Source organism: Lissotriton vulgaris, chromosome 3_1 (genome assembly GCF_964263255.1).
Source record: "Lissotriton vulgaris chromosome 3_1, aLisVul1.2, whole genome shotgun sequence".
In the NCBI taxonomy this organism is placed as follows: Eukaryota; Metazoa; Chordata; class Amphibia; order Caudata; family Salamandridae; genus Lissotriton; species Lissotriton vulgaris.
Window position 1 is genome coordinate 1,380,967,892 of NC_141689.1, and position 24,544 is coordinate 1,380,992,435.

Sequence of the window (24,544 nt, forward strand, 5' to 3'; positions counted from 1 at the left end):
GGAGAGGTGGTCTTGGGTCAGGCGCAGGTCGGGAGGGAGTTCCAGGTCTTGGCGGCCAGGTAGGAGAAGGACCTTTCTCCCGTAGTCGCTCTTCGGATGCGGGGGACGGCGGCGAGGGCGTGGTTGGCTGATCGGAAGTGGCGTTTGGGAGCGTAGTAGTTGATTCGGCTGTTGAGGTAGCTCGGGCCCTGGTCGTGTAGGGCTTTGTGTGCGTGGGTGAGGAGGCGGAAGGTGATTCTTTTGTTGACGGGGAGCCAGTGAAGGTCTCTCAGATGTCCGGTGATGTGGCTGGTTCGTGGGATGTCGAGGATGAGTCTGGCTGAGGCGTTCTGGATCCGCTGGAGTCTCTTCTGGAGCTTGGCGGTGGTACCGGCGTAGAGGGCGTTGCCCTCACTCTATCTATCTATCGCCCTCACTCTATCTATCTATCTATCTATCTATCGCCCTCACTCTATCTATCTATCTATCTATCGCCCTCACTCTATCTATCTATCTATCTATCGCCCTCACTCTATCTATCTATCTATCTATCGCCCTCTATCTATCTATCTATCTATCGCCCTCACTCTATCTATCTATCGCCCTCACTCTATCTATCTATCGCCCTCACTCTATCTATCTATCGCCCTCACTCTATCTATCTATCGCCCTCACTCTATCTATCTATCGCCCTCACTCTATCTATCTATCGCCCTCACTCTATCTATCTATCGCCCTCACTCTATCTATCTATCGCCCTCACTCTATCTATCTATCGCCCTCACTCTATCTATCTATCGCCCTCACTCTATCTATCTATCGCCCTCACTCTATCTATCTATCGCCCTCACTCTATCTATCTATCGCCCTCACTCTATCTATCGCCCTCACTCTATCTATCGCCCTCACTCTATCTATCTATCGCCCTCACTCTATCTATCTATCGCCCTCACTCTATCTATCTATCGCCCTCACTCTATCTATCGCCCTCACTCTATCTATCGCCCTCACTCTATCTATCGCCCTCACTCTATCTATCGCCCTCACTCTATCTATCGCCCTCACTCTATCTATCGCCCTCACTCTATCTATCGCCCTCACTCTATCAATCTATCCATCTATCGCCCTCACTCTATCTATCGCCCTCACTCTATCAATCTATCCATCTATCGCCCTCACTCTATCAATCTATCCATCTATCGCCCTCACTCTATCAATCTATCCATCTATCGCCCTCACTCTATCAATCTATCCATCTATCGCCCTCACTCTATCAATCTATCCATCTATCGCCCTCACTCTATCAATCTATCCATCTATCGCCCTCACTCTATCAATCTATCCATCTATCGCCCTCACTCTATCAATCTATCCATCTATCGCCCTCACTCTATCTATCGCCCTCACTCTATCTATCGCCCTCACTCTATCTATCGCCCTCACTCTATCTATCGCCCTCACTCTATCTATCGCCCTCACTCTATCTATCGCCCTCACTCTATCTATCGCCCTCACTCTATCTATCGCCCTCACTCTATCTATCGCCCTCACTCTATCTATCGCCCTCACTCTATCTATCGCCCTCACTCTATCTATCGCCCTCACTCTATCTATCGCCCTCACTCTATCTATCGCCCTCACTCTATCAATCACTCCATCTATCGCCCTCACTCTATCAATCACTCCATCTATCGCCCTCACTCTATCAATCACTCCATCTATCGCCCTCACTCTATCAATCACTCCATCGCCCTCACTCTATCAATCACTCCATCGCCCTCACTCTATCAATCACTCCATCGCCCTCACTCCATCGCCCTCACTCCATCGCCCTCACTCCATCGCCCTCACTCCATCGCCCTCACTCCATCGCCCTCACTCCATCGCCCTCACTCCATCGCCCTCACTCCATCGCCCTCACTCCATCGCCCTCACTCCATCGCCCTCACTCCATCGCCCTCACTCCATCGCCCTCACTCCATCGCCCTCACTCCATCGCCCTCACTCCATCGCCCTCACTCCATCGCCCTCACTCCATCGCCCTCACTCCATCGCCCTCACTCCATCGCCCTCACTCCATCGCCCTCACTCCATCTATCTATCGCCCTCACTATGTCTTTCTATCGCGCTCACTCTATCGCCCTCACTATGTCTTTCTATCGCACTCACTCTATCTATCGCCCTCACTATGTCTATCTATCGCCCTCACTCTATGGCCCTCTATTTATCTATTGATCGCCCTTACTCTATCTATCTGGCTAACTATTGCCCTCACTATATCTATCTATCTATAACCCTCACCTCTATCTATCGCCCGCCCTCTATCTATCTATTGCACTCACTCTATCTCTTGCATTACCACAGCATCACTCAGCACCACCACAGCATCACTCAGGGGCACCACAGCATCACTCAGGGGCACCACAGCATCACTCAGGGGCACAACAGCATCACTCAGGGGCACAACAGCATCACTCAGGGGCACAACAGCATCACTCAGGGGCGCAACAGCATCACTATGCGCTACCACAGCATCAATCTGTGAAACGATTCAACAACTGGTTCAAATATGTTCTATCAATGTTTCAAGCTTTATTACAAATGTCAAAAAAAGATGTTAATATTTCACTTCTGTTTTTTTTAATTTTCGTCACAATAAAATACACTGAACATAATATTCACAGAAGTTATTTACAAAAGTTTAAGCTATTCCCAATATAAATTACAGTAACTTTTTTTAAATATTAATTATTTTAAAAAAATTAAAAGCCATTGTTATTTGTAATATCAATACATCTAAGACCCGTAAATACAACACATATTGCTTTACAAGTGCTATAGGTGTCACATTTGCAAAAGTTATAACAATTGCCATTGTAAATGACAAAGCTATTAATTTCGCTATTTTCAAAACCCAACACATAAATGAAAAATGTGTCATTTACAATACCAATAGCTCAAACTTTCCTAATGAGAGACCTATTGCATTGCAAATGCTTGTTAAAGACTTTCACTAAAAAAACGTCAAGAGGGGAACTCAATGGTTTGCTTTTGTTAATTATTTTGATCAGATGATTGTGAACTGTACTTTAATGTGTATATCGCACAGAAATAGGCTGGCATTATTTAAATCAGCAAGCATAAGATCTACATCGGTTAACAGGATCCTCAGCCAAATCATATGTTTCTTGAGAAAGCGGCCTTGATGCATCCGTTGACCAATATTGCCTGACTCAAGTCTTTCTGCTTTGTGACATGGCAAAACATGACCCCTCGCCCCAACACTCCAGACGCCTGCTTTCTCACCGCTAGAAAATAAGTTTGCTGGTGACTGTTGGTGCCTTACAGTACTAATATGTAAACCGTCAAAGTTTAATGATGATCTGCAATTGTGTAAAGCAGGACCCACAAGTCCACTTGTTAGTAGACACTCTGAAACATTCTATATTAATTACTGGATCTATAATATACACTGACGTGCTATGATAACAGATGTATACTTCTGCTAACATTCTAGTTTGAGACAAACATGCGAACAAGCAGTTTAACGTAAGTGACTTCAACAGTCACTGAACATAATTTTCAAAATAGTGTGAAATGTGTTCCAAATTCCAACCCCCCCCCAAAAAAAGACACTAAATAAACATTGAAACAGGATAAAAGTCCACGTACTTTACAATGAAAATAGTTTTCTATTTGTTGCAAAATATCACTCAGCTTTCCCAGGCCTACTGAGGGCACCTGGCAGAAGAAAGTTCCATCGGAACAAACATTTGTCACCTCCACATGTTTGTACAAATCATCGACCTGGAAAAAAAAAGGCAAAGGGAAAAATTACAAGAATGTGTGAGCATGCAGTTTCATTAGGTTTACTTATTTGTTTCATACCAATAATGCCCTCCTTAATGGATAGAGACAAGTTATGATTTTAGGTTGTTTTTAAATCTTGAGCCAAACAGGCTTTGAATAACAAAGGTAAAAATATAAAGTTTACAGCAAACAAAGAATGTAGTGGTGGAAGAAAATGTGGTACCTCGCAATACGAACACATTTAGTGGGCAGATAGTACTACTAGGCAAGTAAAAATTAACTGTAATGAAACATGGTGCCACTCAGGGTAATAACACCTCACTACCTTGGGTGTGAGTGCACAGTGAACAGTGCCCTCATTCTACAATATGCTTTAGAAAATATACCAACTTTAACACTTGTTCACAGGTTGCCCAGATACAGAAGAAAGTTATTTTGAATGGGTTAGCAATCTCATTGACAACAAGTAAGTTACATTTAAATTTTTACAGAAAGAAAATGCTAAATTATTTTAAATTATTTACACGAGGACTAAACACTGATGATGGCGTTTCCAAGACCAAATAGTACAGCAGTTTTTGGTTAAAGACAACAGCGGACACGTATTTCTTCACAAAAGTGACAATTTCAAGGCTGTATGACAGTAAAAAACATATGTTGAAGTTACATTTATTGAGTAATAATTTACTTAGAGTCCCAACCTACTCAGAGTTTCACAAAGGAAAAGACAAGAAAAATGAAGTGGGCATACATGTATAAGCCTGCAGGTGAAGGAAAAAGATAGACACGTGGATAATAAACCAGCAATGATTAAGGAATTAAGAGTGATGTAAAGGCATGCAGATTGAGTGATAAAAGAAAGCTCCCTTAGTTTCACATATTGGCTAGAGAGCAAACAGTCCAAGGTGTAAAGGAAGAAAGAAAAAAAATGAAAAAGAAGAGTAAATCACCTGCTGTGGTAAGCCTCGCTACTGAATTACTAAATCTAAAGGCTGACCTTCAAAGTATAAATTCGAGGTTGAAACAGGTAAGATACGAGGCGTAAGACGAGAAGACAAGCGGTCTGGAAAATCTCTAGGTGTCAAACTTGGCTGCTATATATTTATAGAAGTGAGAGCAAGAAAGTAAACATGTTAGAATGGGAAGTCCCTGTGTCCATTGATACAAAAATAGGAAAGAAGAAGATAAATTACTTCCTCTTAATACTCTGAACTTACATTTTCAACCAGCAATTTGTAATTGGTATCAAATAGTAATGGAAGTATCAATCCAATAGTAGAAGATACTGTTCAACAATGTTTGGGTTCTCAATTTGCATGGAAAAAGGAAAAAAAATGTTTTATAGAGTAAATGTAAACCAGCGGGGTGGGGGCGGACAAGCACATGTAGATTAAAAGTGTACTGTGATTCGCAATATAAAGACAAGAGTGTCACAGCCTGTATTGAATTCTAGACAGTACAGGTATGGAGACCAAATAATGTGTTCGGGAGTTGATACCCTTGAGGATCCTGAACTTCCAAAGGTAAATTTCAATATATTGATGTGTCCAACACAAAATGATAGACCAAACTAATATTGCATAAAGGACAAGTTGTCCTATTTGTATGCAACGTAATTGGCGGTACCTATATATAAACAAATGCATTCAATAAAGAAATGACAGGGAAAACATATATCCGGCTTTCGGAAGGGGCACAGCACTGAATCGGCTCTCACTCATGTTATGGATGACATTTTAAAAATGCTTGAACTAAATGAATCCTGCCTCCTGATCCTCCTTGACCTTTCCTCCGCATTCGACACGGTTAACCAAGATAAACCTCCTAGCCATTTTGAAGAATAGGATGGGTTTCTCTGGTCATGTGCTACAATGGTTCTCATCCTTCTTCCGCCACAGATCACAAAGAGTCAAGGTAAACCACTGTCTCTCCCAGACGTCTCCAGTACTCATGGGTGTCCCCCAAGGGGCCGCCCTATCTCCTATCCTCTTCAACCTTTTCTTGGAACCATTAGCTAATTCACTAAATTCCACGAACATTCTCTTCCATATGTATGCAGACGATACGCAATTCTATTTGAAAATATCATCCCCGGATAACATAATCTCACTCAACACTACCCTAACTTGTACTCAAAAATTGGCTAACTGAGAACCATCTCCTGCTCAACACTTCCAAAATTGAATTCCTGATCATCTCTCCTCCGAACCACATCACCAAGCCAGACCTTTGGCTGAATCACCTCACTGCTTTCAACTGCATGCCTCTCATCATAGACTCAGCCAAATCTCTCGGAATCACCCTGGACAAGCACCTGAATATGAAAGACCACATCATCAATGTGTGTAAGGAAGCTAACCACTTGATGAGGACACTTAGAAACGTCAAACCATTCCTTCCACAAACTGATTTCAAGCAGGTGGTCCAAGCGCTTGTCTTGCCGAGGCTTGACTACAGCAGCGCTACGCTCTGTGGCCTTCCCAAATACACCCTGGCTCCACTAAAGGCATCATTGAACCCAACGGCTAGATTGGTTACAGGCACCAAAAGAAATGAGAACATATCCCCAGTCCTAAACTCTCTTAAATGGTTGCCCTACGAAGCTCAAATCCAGTTAAAGATTGTCATTCCGGTGCACAAAGCCATTCACTTCAACACTCCCAGGTACCTAGCGCAAACGCCTGAATTATCCTTTGGTGGTAGAGCCCCAAAAAGCGCTAACACTTTTCTCTTGAAACCACTCATCCTTCACAAAAAGAGAACTTGTCACCGAGCCCTCTCCGGTGCTGCCCCAAAGATATGGAACTCTCTTCCCTCGGAAGTACGCAGGATCTCCTCAACGACTGCTTTCAAACTGGAAGCCAAAAGATTCCTAATGAATACATTCTTACCTTAATTGAGCTAGATTCACATGCTCAAAGTCATTGATCCTACAACTATTCTACCATCATTTGATACTGCTCGTTTCTACAGCATGTGTGCCCCCCTTAACAGCCCACTATATACTTATTTATTGTATTACTCTCCATGACTCAATTTGTCCTGTATTTATTTGAGCATTCTCATTCCTTATTATTACTTGTTATCGATATTGCATTTATGTCCTTCCTTCCACCCTATTGTAAAGCGCTCTTATATCCTTTGGGATCATGTTCGCACTATATAAAACGTTATAAATAAAAAAAAATACATAAATATTTTTAAATTGTAACTCCAAAGAACGTGGAATGGGCCAAAGAATGTATGTATTAAGGCGTATTGTACTACGCTTACATGGGTTTGAATAATGTATATTTAATACAAGCTTGAACTTACGTTATTAATTTTTACCCTCATTTCTTTATCTAACGCATTTGTTTATATAGACGGAACAGCAATTACACAGCGTACAAAAGAGGACAACTTGTCCATTATGCAATATTAGTTTGGTCTACAATTTTGTGTTCCACCTCATGTGCTGGACACCAATATATTGAAATCCACCTATGGAAGTTCAGGAACCTCATGGATATCAACGTTATTTGGTCTCCGTACCTGTACTGTCTAGAACTGAATACAGGTTGTGACATACTGTCTTTACATTGTGATCACAGAACATTTTTTAATCTACATGTGCTTGTCCCCAGCTCGCTGGTTTACATTTCCTTTATAAATATATATTCCTTTTTCCAGTGCAATGTGAGAGCCCAAACATTGTTCACACAGTATCTTCTACTTTTGGATTGATACTTCTATTACTATTTGAAACCAATTGCAAATTATTATGGTTGAAAATGTAAGTTCCGAGTATTAAGAGAAAGCAATTTCTTTTCTTCCTTCCTCTTTATATTAAGATAGACACAGGGACTTCCCATTCTAAAATACTTATTTTCTTGCTCTCACTTGCTACAAATATATAGCAGCTAAGTGTGACACCTAGAGATTGGACTGCTTATTTGTCTTTGCGTCATTTGCCTCCTTACCTATTTCAGCCTCGAGTTTACATGTTTAAGGTCAGCCTCTTGATTTAGTAATTTAGTAGGGAGACTTACCAAAGTTGGTGTTTTACTCTTAATTTTTGCTGTTTTTTCTTTCTTCCTTTAAGCCTTGGACCGTTTACTTTCTAGCCACTATTTGAAACTAAGGGAGATTTCTTTATCGTTCAATCTGCATGCCTGTACATCACTCTTAATTCCCTAATCATTGCTGATTCATCATCCACTTGTCTATCTTTCTCCCCCCACCTATGGGCTTATACATGTATGCTCACTTCTTAATTTTTCTTGTCTTTTTTTGACACTCAGTGTAGGTAGGGCAACTAAGTCTCTGTAAATGTAAATTCAACATATGTTTTTTACTGTCATACGGCCTTGAAAAAGTCACTTTTGTGATGAAACAAGTGTTGGCTGTTGTCTTTCACTGAAAACGGCTGTATTATTTGGACGTGGAAACACGATCATCAAAGTGTTTAGTCCTTGTATAAATAATTTTGCTTTCTTTCTGTAAAAATTGAAATGGAACGTACATGTTGTCAATGAGATTATTAAACCATTGAACATAAATAACTTTCTTGTGTATATGTGCAACCTGTGAACAAGTAACAAAGTTCTTCCAGCAAACCTTATAAATATATGTCACTAAATAGCATAAAATGACTGGAGCGCCGGGGTATATTTCCTTAAGTAAAAATATAAAGTTGCCTATTAAAAAAAGGCTGGTACTGTAGGGTTGATTAAAGCCATTGAAGAAGTGGGAACCCCAGAGAACAGAGATTAAATGCATGACTTCCTGGTAATGTCAGAGTACAGTACAAAGTTTATTCAGAACTTTGCCACCAAGGTTGAATCTCTACATACTCTTTTTAAAGAAAAAAAGGGCAGGTTTGTGTGGTGTCAATCTCAAGAAAAGTGCATTTCAGGAGGTGGGGCAAAAAAGTTGTCTACTGCACCACTTCAGTCCATATCAATCAAGAAAGCCACTGGTGATCACAGTGGATGAGAGTAATGTTGGTTTGGGGGCTGTTCTGTCCCAAGGCAGAAGTGAATCTGAGCATGTGATTGTGTTTGCCTTCACAAACTTTGAAGCCTCAAGAGAGACTATATTCTGAAATTGAGCCGGAAAGGCTCAATTCCACCTGGGAAGTTGACAAATTTAAGGCAAATTTGTGGAGAAATAAATTCATGCTAGGAACCTATCATAAACCACTAGTGCCTATCATCAGTGGTTCTAAAGTCCATTCAACTAAAGCTACTGCAAGGTTGGTCAGAGTAAGCGTGATGCATAGGGTGCAAAATTTGTTTGTTTGCAGTTTTATATAGCACAAACTCGACCAAAAGTATCAGAGCGCTTCACATGAGCAACAGCTGCATTACAGAGGAACACATTCCTTTTTAAGGCACAGGAGATTAAGTTATTTTCCCAGAATCACAGAATATTTGAACCTTCCGCCAGACTCTAACCTTGTTCCCCAGCTTCAAAGTCGGCCGCCTTAGCCATAACGCCACACCCTTGATGTTGAATAAATACCTGGGGAAGAAAAAAGAAGGCAGGTGGTCTTTCTAGGCCTCCTTGCCTCCAGGGCAATGTTGATGTGAGTTTGGAGGATCAACAGGATAGGACTGTTTGATGGCTAGTGTGGACTGGAGTGAAGGGAAGCAGGTTAGTATACAGGAATGGAGGAGAGCACTGGATCTTGATAAGGTTTTAGGAAAGATATGGAATACATGATGGATGGTTGGCCTAGGAAGAAGCATATTTTGGGTAAGTTGCAATCCTACAGCAAGGTCCCAACCGAGTTATCTGTGGAGTCTGGGTGTTTGTTCAAGTCAGACAAGTTGGTCTCTCCTTTTGCAGTCAGAGGAAAGTTACTGCGTCTCACTCATGAAGGTCATGACCCTTAATAAGAAAAGGCTAAGAGAAATCTTGTTTTTCATCACTAATGAGTGAAGTGGTTTGTCCGGAGAAGGTTTGAAATTGATTACTTGGAGCCCTTTCATATTTTACAGAGTGTGCAATGGTTTATTATTGTTCTAGTGGATTTTTTGTCAAAATGATGGAGGTGAAGTTTGTGAGATGAGCACTAAACAGGGTTGTCACTTTTCTTATGGATATTTTTGCAAGGGAAGGGTTCCCATGCAAGATTATCTCAGACAACTGAGTTAAATTTAGGTCTACAGAGATGAAGGAATTCTTACAGGGTGCAGGCATCAAACACAAAAGATGAAGTCTAAATCACCTAAAAAAGCAATGTTCAAGAGGAAAGGATATATAGTTTGGTGTCGGAATGCATCACAGGTGCAGTGGTTGTTGAAATGAATGTTGCTGATGCAGCCCAAGCAATGTTCTGATCTTATCGCAACATTGCATATAGTGTTGCAGGTATTTCTCCTATTGTAGTTTTGAGAGGGAGGACAGAATATGATCTTTTTAAACCGTCTTGGTTAAGTAGGTTATTTTGATCAGGTCAGAGGAACTAGGATACAAAATCTGATTAAAGGAGAATGAGTGTGTGTCAAAGCACCAGCGTGCAAAGTGATGTAAGGTAGGCTGAAATTTGGTTTCCTTATTTGGTGGAAGAAGCGAGCGAGGATGGAAGTGCTGTGGAATTGTCTAAAGGTCAACGGTTGAATGTGGCACGTGTTGGCAAAGTGCAGGAAACTGCAGTGCTTGTGGCACTGACTTGAGGGCTGAAAGGAGAGAAGGGAAGCGATGTAGGTAAAGGTCAAGAGGCTTAGAATAGTAACCAGTTTGTGACTGATGCATCGACTCAGCAAGCCAAGCTCATTTGAAAATTTCCAAAGTAGTTAAATGATTTTATTATGGATTAAGAGTTCACACCCACTCTGTATGTGGGAATTTGTTTACTTTTGTATTTCTTACTTTTTTATCCTTCTTTTGTTTCTATTTTTCATTTTCTTCTTGTAAAATACTTTATGTTATGGATACACTTCGTATGCTTTGGGTGCAAACAGGGAGGAGTGTTATATCTATATTCCTGCCAGCTTGTGAGCCGCACTGCCAATCCTTAATAGAATGTGGAGTACAGGGCGATCAAAGTTTCGGTGGGAAGTTAGGCGGTGACTTTAGGGGTGCCAAGATGTAGCTTGTCTCCCTCCCTTTACTTATTATTTTTTAATAAAGATACTGTTCTACTTGGAGTCGTGCCCGCCTCTGCCTCTTGTAAAACAGTGATAATGATTTTGAGAGAACTATACATTTTAACATGTTTGAAAGGCTGCATCTAGTGCCAATTTAGTACACAATCACCTCACTGGAAAAGAAGAAAGCTCCAGCCAGAGTTGTGTGCGCTGAACTCCATTTTCCCTTACATGCCAGTGACCTGCATGCATTATGATTGTCATGTGAGCCAAGTGCGATGGATACATGAAAGTGGTGAACTTTGATGCAGAGAAGAGAGGTTGCATGTGGATCTATGAAAGATACCAATGCTGGATGAGAAGTATGCTACTTACCCTGTAAGCATCTATTCGTGGTGTGTAGTGTTGCAGATTCACATGCTATGCACACTCTTGCAGTCTAGTGTTGGGCACAGACTCTGCAGGATATTTTTCTCAATAAAGTTCTATGGTCGGCGTTGTATCTCCTCGAGGTACTTTGCATGTTCAATGGCTTCTTTGTTAGATTGTAATGTTTTTTTCCTGTAATACAGAAAACAAGGATATATACAGTCTGCTAAGTTAAAATATGCTGTTGAACATGCTGATAGCTCTATGTATTAGTGTCACCATCTAATACCTGCCAGGGAGGCGGAAGGTGCGTGTAAATCTGCTGTTCCACGAGCTATGAATAGATGCTTACAAGGTAAGTAACATACTCCATTTGTAGCATGTGTTGGCTGCAGATATACATGCTATGCATAGACTGTAAAGCAGCACTTCTTTTGTGATGGCTTTAGGCATCAGATGGTGCATTTGTTTGAAATAATGTGTGCGTAGAACTGTTTGTCACACCAGAGCCTGTTTTCTGGCTTGCACATCCACACAATAGTGTTTGGTGAAAGTGAGTGGGTTTATCCATGTCGCCACTTTACAAATGTCTGCTGGATATTTCCTAAAAATGGCATTGATGCTGCCTTTTTTCGTCTTGAATGAGGTTTTGACATTGCAGGCTGTGTTTTGGCTTTGATAAAACAAATTAGTATACATTTTACTATCCATCAAGCGCTTCCAACTTTTGAGATTGGATTACCTTTTCGTGAGTTAGGAAAATCTACAAAAATTTGTTGTGTTTTTCTTTATTTTTTTGTTCTTTCTACATAGTAAATAAGGCCATGTTTTACATCTAGTGTTCGTAATGCTTTTTCGGAGACTGTTACTGGTTTTGAAAAGAAAACCGGTAAATCCAATGATTGATATAAATGGAAAGGCGATACAACCTTTAGGTTTATGTGTATGCAAACTTTGTCTTAGAATGCTTGAAAGTAAGGTTCCTCAATAGCGAGTGTATGAATTTCGATGACCCTATAGCGATGTAATGGCCTCAAGGAATGCCACTTTTTAATAACACATTTTGCATTTCTTCATTGTTCCAATGGTGTGGACATTAGCCTTGTTAACACAACGTTCAGGTTCTAGTTGGTACAGGAGGTGTACTCGTAAAACCCTTCTTGATGCCTTTATGACAGGCATACGAAAAAGATATTGGTGTTTTCTGTTTTGTAGGTATGCTGCGATGGCTGCCAAATGCAAGCGAATAGCTGTGTATGCTAACTGTCTTTTGCAGATGTAACAAGTAACATACAAGTTGGTGTTCAGATGGGGAGGATGGGTTTATGTTATTTGCAGCGCAGTAGTGGACAAAACGTTCCCATTTTGCTGCATAAAACAACCTTGTGGTTGGTCTTCTGGCTTCCTTTAAAATGTTCATGCTTTCTTGAGGTAATTCTAGATACCTAAATTATATGACCTCAGGAGTTAGATTGCAACATTGAGGTGTTTAACACTGGGGTGCCAAACTCTGCACCCACAGAGAGAGAAGATCTGGATTGTTGGACAGCTTCTATTGAGGTACCAGGGAGAGCTCCAGCAGTGTTGTGTACCAAGGTTGACATGCCCATGTTGAAGCTATGAGTATCATTGTTAATGAAGTAAGTCTGTGTTTCTTGACCACGTAAGGAATGAGTGGGAGAGGCGAAAAAACATACGCAATTATCCCGGACCAGTTCATCCATAGTGCATTGTGGGTGCCTGGATGCAAAGTTTTGACATTTCGCGTTTTCAACAGTGGCGAAGAATCCTCCACCATCAGAAGTAAGTTTGTAGGGTCTGAGTGTAGATTTCCCGCTCGTGGACTTCTTAATGCATTCTGCTTAATAGGCCTGCAAATGAGTTGTCCACTCCTGAAACATATGTTGCTAGGAGGTGGACTGTATTTTTGTTGGCCAATTTCCATGAGACTTGTTCTAGCCGAGATAGTTGTAGTCAATGGGTCCCTTCTCATTTCTGTCAGTGCTGTCATAATGTCTGTTCATAGAAGGACATTTTTTTCTCTGATATGTTGGGTAGAAACGAATTGAGAGCCATCTGAATGGCTAGCAGCTGAAACATTTAATGTTCAATTAGTGATGCATCTGTTGTGATTGTTTCCTGTGGGATTGGGTCCCTGAGGGCTTTTCCTATTTGTATGTGCTGTGAGTTACACAATAGTAGTGCCTGATCGACCTTTGGTAAAACACACACTAAATCCTTAATGTGCCCCCCATTTGAGAGCATTATGATGCTAAGCACTCCTGGAGGGGTCTCATATGCACGCTTGCATGTGGAACTATTGCTTTCCAAGGAGCCATCACATTTAGACTGCTGACGGTTAGGCGACTACGTAGCTGAAAAAAAGCCGGTTGGTTCTGGAGATTGAGAACCCTCTGTGGATTGGGGCATGCTTTTGCTGTGATCTAATTGAGTATGACTCGAGATAAGGCTGTATCTGGAGAGGTTGTAAGGTGGAATTTGATGGAACGGATTGTAAATCCCAACTTGTGTAAAATACTGATTGTGGCTTTAGTATCCTGTAGACATTTTGGTTTGCTGAAACTTTTGATCAGACAATCGTCCAGATAGGGCAGAAAACAATTTACTTACCTGTAACTTCAGTTATCCAGTATTGGTATCTTTCATAGATTCACATGCTTAGAATCATCCCCGCCGACAAGGTGGGAGTAATCGTATACATTATAGTCATAATAACATTATACCATAGGCTATAGTGTATAGCAAAGTCACTACATTAGTCTATCTTAGTCTTTTTGTAAAAAGAACCAAACTTGGAAACCAGCCAATCAGGCAGCAGCACGCTCTAGAACCTTCCCCACTGAGAGGCAAACCCTCAGATTTTCGTAGCACCAGTGATAGTAGTATACCATTATGATAAGGTAAGCCTCTCCTGGGAGGAGGGTGGGTCGTATGTGAATCTATGAAAGATACCAATACTGGATAACTGAAGTTACAGGTAAGTAACTCCTTTTCTTATCCAGTATTGGGGTATCTTTAGGCTGTGGGGTTTTAGGTTTAAACCTATAATAACGGATAAAACCCCACTGAAAGAAAAGTAGCCCTCACCGGTGAAAACATATAAACACTGAAAAAACACCTGCTCAACCACAAACTAAATGCCATTCAAAGAAAGGAAAAAGAAAGTGAAAGTCATTTTGTTCTTACTGAAGGGTTCAATAAAATGTAACTTTGCTGTACAAGCTAGCAGTAAGAAAGACTGGCTAACATTATTCTGCTTGAGTTTTGTTCTTTAGGGATGCCACTAAAATATTGTTTCTTCTTCCTTTTACTTTTTTCAGTTTTATGGCCTTTGGTCTAAAGATGCAGGGTTTAGTTTAACGTTTTAGGTTTAGTTTAATTATTTTATAAACTGTAGAGAATCAGGACATATCAAACTCACATTTGATATTTTGGCTGCATTTGATTCTTTCACTGATAGGTAAAATGGCTAGTTTCATAAAAATCTTTCCTAATATGTCATCACATTTACCCACAGCGAATGGGTAAAAACCCTTAATACATCAGACCATAGTTTCTAGTGGGTCAGTATTGATAGTAGGTGAATTGCCAACACCTCAGGCTTTAAACATTAAATGCAAGGTATAGCGACAAGTATATATATATCACCAAGCATCTGGGATAGGGGTGAAAACGTGACACCAGACTTTTGGAAAACATGGAACGCAGTGTCACTTGTTATGATCTGCAAAAAAGGTTCTTTCCAAGTTCAACAAAGATTGGAGTGATATTGTTTGTATTTGTAGTGATTCAGCTACGTATATAAAAAGTTTGTGTGATGACCTGTCAAAATTGATACCCGAGCTGAAGTGATTCCCTGTAGGAGATCCTTGCCACTTGTTAGATGGTATGCTGAAAGCATCTTTACAATCTTCAGAGTTAATGAGGGATGCTATTGACTTTAGTCCATTCTGGTGCACTGTTTTCTTATGCCCAGGAACTAAAACGCAAATATTTATAATTTTGTGCTTTATGTGGCATCAAAGAAAGAGTCATCCCAACTATGTCCCTTAGCTGACAGTTCTCAGCCCAAGGGGCTATGAATGCTGAGAGGGCCTTTTCACAGAAGTTTACGTGGGAAGGAAAGCACAAGCGCACATGACCAAAGACTCACTGAAGAAGTATAGGATGGTGTACCACAATAAGATTAATTTGCAAAAATCTCTCTGGACCTCATATACACTATACGTACACTGTCTATATACCATGTTCTTTCAGTGCAGAAAGCAAGCAATGATAAAAGCAAAACGTTCCATAAACACAGGAGAAACACTTTTTCTGTTGTTTTTTTGTGGAGTGAAAATGTGTAACCACTGATGACAACTGTTTTTTAAGATATTGAAAACACTGAAAAAACCCCACCAGAATTTACCAAAAATAGAAACTGAAAACAGGACAGCCTAGGTATCTTTCATAGATTCACATGCTTAGAATCAGAGTAGCTAGCAGTAAATAATACTTATATGCATAGTGTATGGTGGGTATCATAAGAAGTTCAAGAGATACCATATCAAACCAATGCAAAATATACAAACATGTTAAGAAAGAGTAAGTCATACGCATACACAACAATAGTTGTATGCAATAAAGAATATTAACAATATCAGAAACAATATATTCTTGTCATCAGACTTACCTTATCTAAAAAGGATTCGTAGTACTGCTGGTCCAACTGCTGACTCAGCCTCTGTTGCCAGATCCAGGCAATAATGCAGAGTGAAAGTATGTACACTCTTCCAGGTTGCGGCCCGGCACATCTTGTCCAAAGACACACCAGCAAACAATGCCGTAGATGAGGACACTGCCCTGGTAGAATGAGCTTTTGGCTTGCTTGACAATGGATGGCCTGCCTTTCAATGGCAGAATTGAATAGCGGATGCAATCCACCTTGAGATAGTAGCTTTTGATACAGCTGATCCGGGCTTGGGACCACCATACGAGAGAAACAACTGATCAGATTTTCTGATGGACACAGTCCGAGATATGTAAAATTTCAAGCATCTTTTTACATCTAAAGTATGCAATGACTTCTCCGCCGCAGAAGACGGATTAAGGAAGAATGTCCGCAATATCACAGGCTCATTCAGATGAAATGAAGTAGGAACTTTAGGTATGAATGTGGGATTCGTTCGCAAAGGGACATAATCATTAGTCAATTTCAAATATGGTTGTTTTATAGTGAACGCCTGTATTTCACTCACTCGTCTGGAAGATGTGAGTGCCAACACTAGAGCTGTCTTCCATGAGAGATATTTAATATCTGCTTTATGAATGGGTTCAAATGGATGTTTCATCAGTTATTGCAGAACCAGATTAAGTCTCCATTCTGGAGGAGGAGCTCTAATAGGTGGGAAAGTTCTGAAAAGTCCCTTCAGGAACTGCTTAATGAGACGATTGGAACAAAGTGATGCCATCCCTGAAGATCTTCTGTATGTAGAAATAGCTGCTAAATGCAATTAAACTGATGCGAACATCAGACCAGACTTTCAAAGTGACAATAGATAAGGCAGAACCTTATCGGGAGAACATTCTTGCGGATGTAAGTTGTTGTTAGAGCACCAGCAACAGAATCTCTTCCATTTTAAGGCATAGGCCTGTAATGTAGAAGGGGCTCTTGCTTTATTCATAATGTCCCTGCATTCTTGAGGTAAGTCTACATCCTTGAAATCTGTGAGTCCAGGAACCAAGCATGGGGTTGCAGTTGAGCTGGGCAAGGATGAAGAATCTGACCTTCGTTCATTGATAACAGATTCGGTAGTATCAGAAGGCGGAATGGCTAGCACTTGGAGAGGAGAAGTTCTGTGAACCAGTGCTGACGTGGCTATTTCGGTGCAATCAGAATCATGCAGCATGGTTCCTTCTTCATCTTGTGTAGAAGTCTCGGGATCAGAGTAAAGGGAGGGAATGCGTAAGCAAAGATTCCCTTCCACCTGTTCATGAAAGCGTTCCCCCAGGAACCTTCCTCCGGCTCCCAACTTGCGCAGAAAAGGCCCTTCCAATTGCTTTTGGTGGCAAAGAGATCCAGATTTCGCTTGCCCCACTTCTGAAAGATATTGCCCAGTATTGTTTCACCCAGTTCCCATTCGACAAAAGTTTGTTGTCCTGCTGAGGGAATCTGCCCAGGTGTTCTGGACTCCTGGAAGATGTTCCACCTTGATTGCGATATTGTGCAAGAGAAGCCTCTTCCAGATGTTTTGCGCTTCCTGGGACAGAATGTGAGACCTTGTACCACCTTCCTTGTTTAGGTAATGCATGCAAGTGGTGTTCTCGGTTCTGATGAAAACTGTAGATCCCTGAAGTCGAGGTAGAAAAGACTGCAGGGCCAGTGAGATTGCTCGAAGCTCCAAAAAGTTGAGGTGCATTTTCGCCATTGCTGAAGGCCATTTCCCTCTCAATCAGAGGTCTTGAAGATGGGCACTCCAACCTTCCAGGGAAGAATCTGTAGTGAGGATAAAATCTGGAATTGGAGGCTGAAAAGTGAGCCCTAAGGAGATATTCTTGGAACACCTCCACCAAGAAAGCGTTTCTTTCATAACTGGAGTAACTTGAACGATGTCGAACAGACCTGATATCTTGAGCCACTGATTGTCCGGTTCCTCTTGAAGTGGCCTCATTTTTAGCCGCGCCTAACGCACTAGCAGAATTGCGGACAATAAAATCCCCAGAAAAGATTTGCTCTTTCTCACTGAAGCAAACTTTCTTTTTCGAAGATCTGATGCCAGAGAGAGAAGGCAATATAATCTGTCTGCAGACAAGAATGCCTTGTCTTGAATAGTGCCTAATTTTGCTCCAAGAAACTGTATTACTTGAGAAGGATAGAGGCTTGACTTTTGGGCGTTTAATGAGAGGCCTAGGGAGTAAAACATTTGCAGGCATTTCGTTGTTGCAAGAGAAGCCTGGCAAAAGGATGGAGCCTTTATTAGCCAGTCGTCCCGATATAGGGATAGTTGGATGCCTTGCAGCCTGAGATGAGCTGCTACTGGAGCTAGAAATTTGTTAAAGACTCTTGGAGCTGAGTGCAGGCCAAACGGAAGGACTTTGAATTGGAAATGTGCAACTGCCACAGTGAATCTCAGGAACTTTCGATGTTTGGGATGAATTGAGATATGGAAAGACGCATCTTGGAGATCCAAGGTAGTCCTAAAATCTGCATGATCTAGAAGCTGAAGAATTTCCTGGAGTGTTACCATGCAAAAGGATTTCTTCTAAAGGTACTTGTTCAGCATTCGCAAGTCTAAGATTGGCCTCCAATCCCCAGATTTTTTCTTTATCAGGAAAAAACGAGAATAAAATCCCTTTCCTGTTTGAGAGAGAGGAACTTTTTGTATCACCCCTTTTGACAACCTAGGTTTTACCTCTTTCCGGAGTAGAAAAAGATAGTGGGTTTTTCTTTAGAGGTGGATGGGGTGGGAATTTGGTTAACTCCAGGGTGTGTTCAAATTTTATGATATCTAATACCCACTTGTCCTTGGTTATTTTCATCCAATTTTTGAAATGTTGGGAAATATTTGGAATTTTGAATACTTGAGGCATGACTGGTACAGGTGCAATAGGAGTGGCACTGCCTTCTGGCAGAATCTCTGCCTTGAGGTTGAGGTCTCTTGCCTTGTTGCCTGTAGGAGGCCGTTGGAGGATTCCTGTAGGTTTGCTGTTGTTGGTAATTATATCCGTATCGAACCTTGTTTACCCTGTTGTTGGTATTTCTGGTAACCCCCAAGAAAGGAGTAGGAACCACTGCCTCTTGCTCCTCGAAATGGTGTCTTCCGATACTGCAACGTACCCAATGATCTTGCAGTATTTGTGTCCTTTTTTTATTTCCTGCAGCGAGTCATCAATATTTTTGCCAAACAAGAGGTCGCCATCAAAAGGCATATCCAGGATTTTCGTCTGGGTTTCAGGGCGAAAATTTGTGGATTCAAGCCAGCCCTGACATCTAAATGTAGCCGCTCTTGCGAGTAGACGGAATCCGAGAGAAGCTATATCCATAGAGATATCTATGACTTCGGAAGCGGCTCTTTCACCCTCCGTGAGAATTTTTCTTGCCTCCATTTTCTTGTCATCAGGCAAATATTCTATGTAGGGCGAGATGTCTGACCACAATTGTCAATCATATCTGCCTACAATGGCTATTCAATTCGTAGCCCGAACTGTAGCGCCTGCCATGGTGGTAAAGCATTTGCCTATGTTGTCAAGGCACCTTCCATCTTTGTCAGGAGGAGCTGTTATTGGAGTGGACGGATTCAGAGATTTTCTCTGCGCTGCCTGAGAGATAACGGAGTCTGCTTTAGGGTGACCCGAAAGGCAGGCAGGTGTATCATCCGGCGCTTTGTGTCAATCCTAGGGAGGATTGCAGGAATGGAGAATGGAGTTTTCATGATCTTTACTCCCTCTTTCCATTATATGATCAATTATGGGGATAGCATGTGTAGACTTCCTGTTTAGATCTTTAAAATCATATAAAAAACACTGGCATGGTCAGGTGAAACCTAGCAGATGCCCTTTCCATAATGGCAAGGAAACCTCCTATGTCCTCAGGAGGGGTGTCTGCAGCTGGAGGAATCGGTGATGCTGGAGTCGGGATCCGATATTCATCCCATTCATCTACGGTAGTGGGTGAATTAGGAATTTCTCCATCCTCTGCTACCGTGTCCATGTCATCATCTTGCAGTAGCTGTGAACGCAATGCCACCTGGGGCTCAGAAACTGGTGTTGCAGGTGTCACAGCTTGCATCTCCATAGGTGCAGAAGCTTGTTGTGGAGCTGGAACTGGAGGAAAACAGCTATTTTAATCTTTCAACATTGCCGTAAGGTCTTGAAGCAAAGTTGCAGGCATTTGAACCACTGGCTCTTGATGGAACTATTCTTGAGGTCCTCTTAAAGACTCACATGGTTCATAGTATTCCTCCTCTTCATCTTCCTCTTGATATTTTATTCTGAGTTGTGAAGGGCCATGTGCCTGTCCATAGGGATCATCGTCATCTTCAGATTCCTCCAAATAATGGCTAGGAGGTAAAGGTGAAATGTGTGACACATGGTAGAATTGTCTGGTAGACGATAATTTAGAGCTCAAAATCGGCGTAAATTGTAAAGGCGTGGGTTTTTTATGCTTCAAAGTGGGAGAAATATAGGGCGATGGTGATTTATATTCTGCTGAGATGGCTGTAACAGACGGCATCGTCGATGTTGTGATCATAGACATCGTAGACTGAAAAGACATCATCGACGATGTAGTCGTCGACGATGTCGACGTCGTGGTTTAAGTTGCTGTCCATCATCATTGAAGGTGGCATTGCGACCATCTCTTCCTGAGGCTCTTGTTGGTAGCGATGGTGTGAGAGGCTGTGGCATTCTTCATACCCCTCTTCATCGTCATCTTCTTGATATTTTACGTGGAGGTCAGAGGGGCTTCTGGCATACCCGAAGGGCCCATCATCCTCATCCGACTCTTCCTCCTCCAAAAGGTGCGTCAGGTCCAGAGGAGTAATCTTGCTCGGGGAAGTCACTGCTGGCGTGATTTTCTTCTTTTCTGGAGTTTGTCTCTTCGACGAGCCCATCGACGAGATAGTCGTCGATACTACCGTCGACAAAGCTGTTGTCGTCGTTGTCAGTGCTGTAGAACCATTCCTCGCCGACGACATAGTAACCGTCGTCAACGTTCCCCATCGACGACCCCGTTGTCATCAACGTCTATCCCGTCTACATCACCGCTGTCGTCGATGTTACCGGCGTTGATGCTGCTGTCATCGATGCTCCAGTCGACGCTCCAGTCGACGCTCCCGTCGACGCTGACTCTAATACAATCAATGGTAGCTCCGGGACCTCTGTGTTAGTCACCGTAGACTATGACTTCTTAGTCGACGATCCAGGAATACTCAGGAATACTAGAGGATGGCTTTTTGAATGATGCTGGAGCCAAAGGTGGTGTATTTGAAGGTTCAGAAGAGGCTCTTTTGGATTCTTTTTCTCTCAAAGTGTGTCCTTTGCTCTCTTTTGGTTTTGGTTGAGGAGATTTGGAAGGACTACGCCCTGAAGACCCTCGAGTGGTGTTTCTTAGGGTCTTCTTAGGACGGTCCCCTGAGGAATGAGCCTGAGGAGATCTTGATCTTTTCTGAGCTCTCCTTGATGAAGAGGAGGATTCCTGGTCACTATCACTAGAAACCACCTCCTTTCTGGCCTTGATCTTCTGAAGCCAAATTAAAAGGCGTCCCTCACGATCTCTAAGGGTCTTGCTAGAGAAAGTGCAACATACCTTGCAATCCTTTGCTTGGTGGTCCGGATAAAGACAGTAAATGCAGTCTTCATGTGGGTCATCCGTGTAGAGTCTCTTTTTAGAGCAGGTGGCATAGGCTTTAAAAAGACCCTTTTCCTCCTTTCCAGACATTCTCAAGGATGTAGATGAGAAATAGATTATCAAATTCTCAAATCCACAAGAAATAGAATGAAAATTAAGCTTCTACAAAGTTGGAATCCAGAGTTTGAGCAGAGCTCAAAGGAGACTCCCTAGCACAACGTGCCGGTAGAAAATCTGAGGGGCAGAAGGTTCTCTCAGGAGGGTTCTATAGGGCGAGTGGCTTTGATTGGCTAAGAGAAAAGTTTGGTCCTTTTTTTGCATAAAGGTTATGGGTTGCAAAAGGGAATGAGCCTCAGGCCTTTTTTTTCAGTTAGCTATACTGCCAAGCATTGCATTTTTATATACCGGAAACTCCCGTCTCGACGACAGGGAAATGATTCAGGTATGTGAATCTATGAAAGCTCAAATACTGGAGTAAATACATTCCTTATGTGGGTCCTCAAAGTGTAGTCTCTTCTTCCCACATGAAGAACAGGCCAAAAACAAACTCTTCTTGGAAACAGACATGCTTTTTCTCAGGAAGAAAGGTTTAAGTGAAAAAACTGAGCAGAACTCAGGGAGACTACCTAACACACGAGGTGCGGTAGAAGATCTGAGGGTTTGCCTCTCTGTGGGGAAGGTTCTAAGGGTCCTGCTGCCTGATTGGCTGGTTTCCAAGTTTGGTTCTTTTTACAAAAAGACTAAGATAGGCTAATGTAGTGACTTTGTTATACACTATAGCCTATGGTATAATGTTATTATGACAATAATGTATATGGTTTATTGTACCACGAGACTCCCACCTCGTCGGCGGGGATTATTCTAAGCATGTGAATCTATGAAAGATACCCCAATACTGGATAAACACATGTATTTATTGGATCTTAGCCGCCAAAAATACTTCAACTTAGGACACCCAAAATCACGGAAAATAAAAAACTCTTAAAATTTCACCTTGCCGTGATACGACTGCGGGCTTCATCCCAACTTCTTGCAGCCTGTGCGAAAATGGCCAGGGAGATATCATTCATCTACTATGCTCCAGCACGGAGCTGGGGAAGGAAAGGAGGCAGCTGCTAAAAATCCCCTTCAACCACAGGGGAATTCGCTCAAGGAGGCAAGCAGTTCTGGCTTTGATCCAAGACCACCACAACTAAATTGCAGACTAGTAAGATTTCTTGCATTAGTTAAGCAAAAAATGTCACCATAAGATCACGCCTAATCTGGGATTCAGAACAAAACTACCAGTAATCGCTCTACGTAGGTCTAGTTATTAACTGCCTGCAGCTTTATATTTGCTGGCGATCCTAGCACCATCTACCCACCTAAAAGATCAGAGGGTGCTTTAACTTAGGGAGAACAGGGAAGCCCCCATTGTGGTTAGCAGCTTAGAAACACTGTAAAGTACCTTTTTGCACTGATTGCAGCGGTCTATTTGGCAACAAACACTGCACAGACTGCATCCCTTACACTAGGAACAATTTGCACTAGCACCAACGTGTTTTTTAACTGTCACTTAAAGTTTTTATTGCTTATGGATATTATAACTGTGCACCTTACATTTCTTTAATGTTCTTACAGTTTTCATTGAAGTTTATGTATTTCAGTAACTATGCAAATGAAGGTGCAGGGGTGGCCAAGCAGCATGGCCGACAGGACGTGAGCTCCTTCGGCTCCCTGCCGGCGGCCGCTATAATCCTGAAGATACGATCCTTCCAGCCCACCTCGGCGCTTAGTTGAGGGTCCCACGATACTGGAGGCAGCTGGACTCCCCCTGCCCGCTTTGAGGCGGAAGACGGGCGGATTGCGGGAGTGAACTGACCGGCGGAGCCGACGCCGGATCTATTTGAAATTGAGGTCGGGGACTGCGGCCTAGCCCGGCATCAGCCTGCTCTGGGCGCAAGAGGACCCACTGCCATCGGGGCCTCCCGTTTTCACCAGGGCGCCGGAGTAGCGTTGGGATCCTCTGGGGACGAGGAGTCCTTGCTACCCGTCACCTGGCCTGTGGCGGGGGATGTGGCCAGCCCCTGCGCGACAGCATATGGCAAATTGAGGCCGCGGATCGGGCTTGGTCGCGGCCGGGGTCGGACGGCTCCCGGGGAGCCTGCTGCCATCGGGGAGCCCCCTGCCTGCAGGAGCTGATGAGCTGAGAACGGGCGGTGCTGCGGGGAGTTAATTGCCCCGGAGGCGCCGCTGGGCCGCGGGGAGGGACACGCCTGGTGCGAGGGAGCCCACTGCCATCGGGGCCCACTGCAGTAGCTGGACCGTCGCAGCGCCTGGAGCCTATTGAAGTCCTGGGGCTCGGTATTCATGCACTACTTGAACCTTGTGCTGGTGCGGCGGCCTGTCCGCTCTGGGACGGGGCCACGCCGACTCAAAGCCAGGAGTTGTGCATACGCATTACGCCGGTTGGAGTGCCTGGCCCAGCTGGCCCACCGCCAGACCCCCTTGAACTGAGGCCGGGGGCGTCGGATTGGCTCCGGCCGCGTCCGGTTGACGGGGGAGGTCACTGTTATCGGGACCTCCCGCTGTCACCGGGGCACTGGAGTGGCGTCAGGGCCTCCTGGAGACGGGGAGCCCGTATGAACTGAATTTCCTGCTGCCTGTCAGCCGCCCTGCTTTGCGGGGGCGCTACTTGCCATTTAAGGCCGCGGGGGGCCCGCTGCCATCTGAAGCCCCACTGGGCATGGGAGAGTACGACGGAGGAGGGCTTGGCGAGCAGAATGGATTTATGAGAGGCTAACTGGATTGGAGCTGGTGCCGGGCCGCAGAGACGCTGACCTCCTGGTGCCAGAGTGCCCATTGACACCAAGGACCTCCGCAGTGACTGGGGGGGCCGCAGAGTTCGGACCGCTTCAGTTGCCTGGGGCCCGGTCACTGTACCCTGGCCGACTCTTGGCCCTGGGGTGGAGCAGCGGCC

At 43.1% G+C, this 24,544-nt stretch overlaps 1 protein-coding gene across 1 annotated transcript in view; it reads right to left on the reverse strand.

The window, feature by feature from the left end:
• The window catches only part of TDRD7 (tudor domain containing 7), a 1,355,384-nt gene that overhangs the window by 646,373 nt on the left and 684,467 nt on the right, over positions 1–24,544 (reverse strand). The window contains exon 11 of the mRNA XM_086961853.1: positions 3,652–3,786. Coding sequence (XP_086817979.1) covers positions 3,652–3,786 — 135 coding nt within the window. The remainder of the gene's footprint in view (positions 1–3,651; positions 3,787–24,544) is intronic.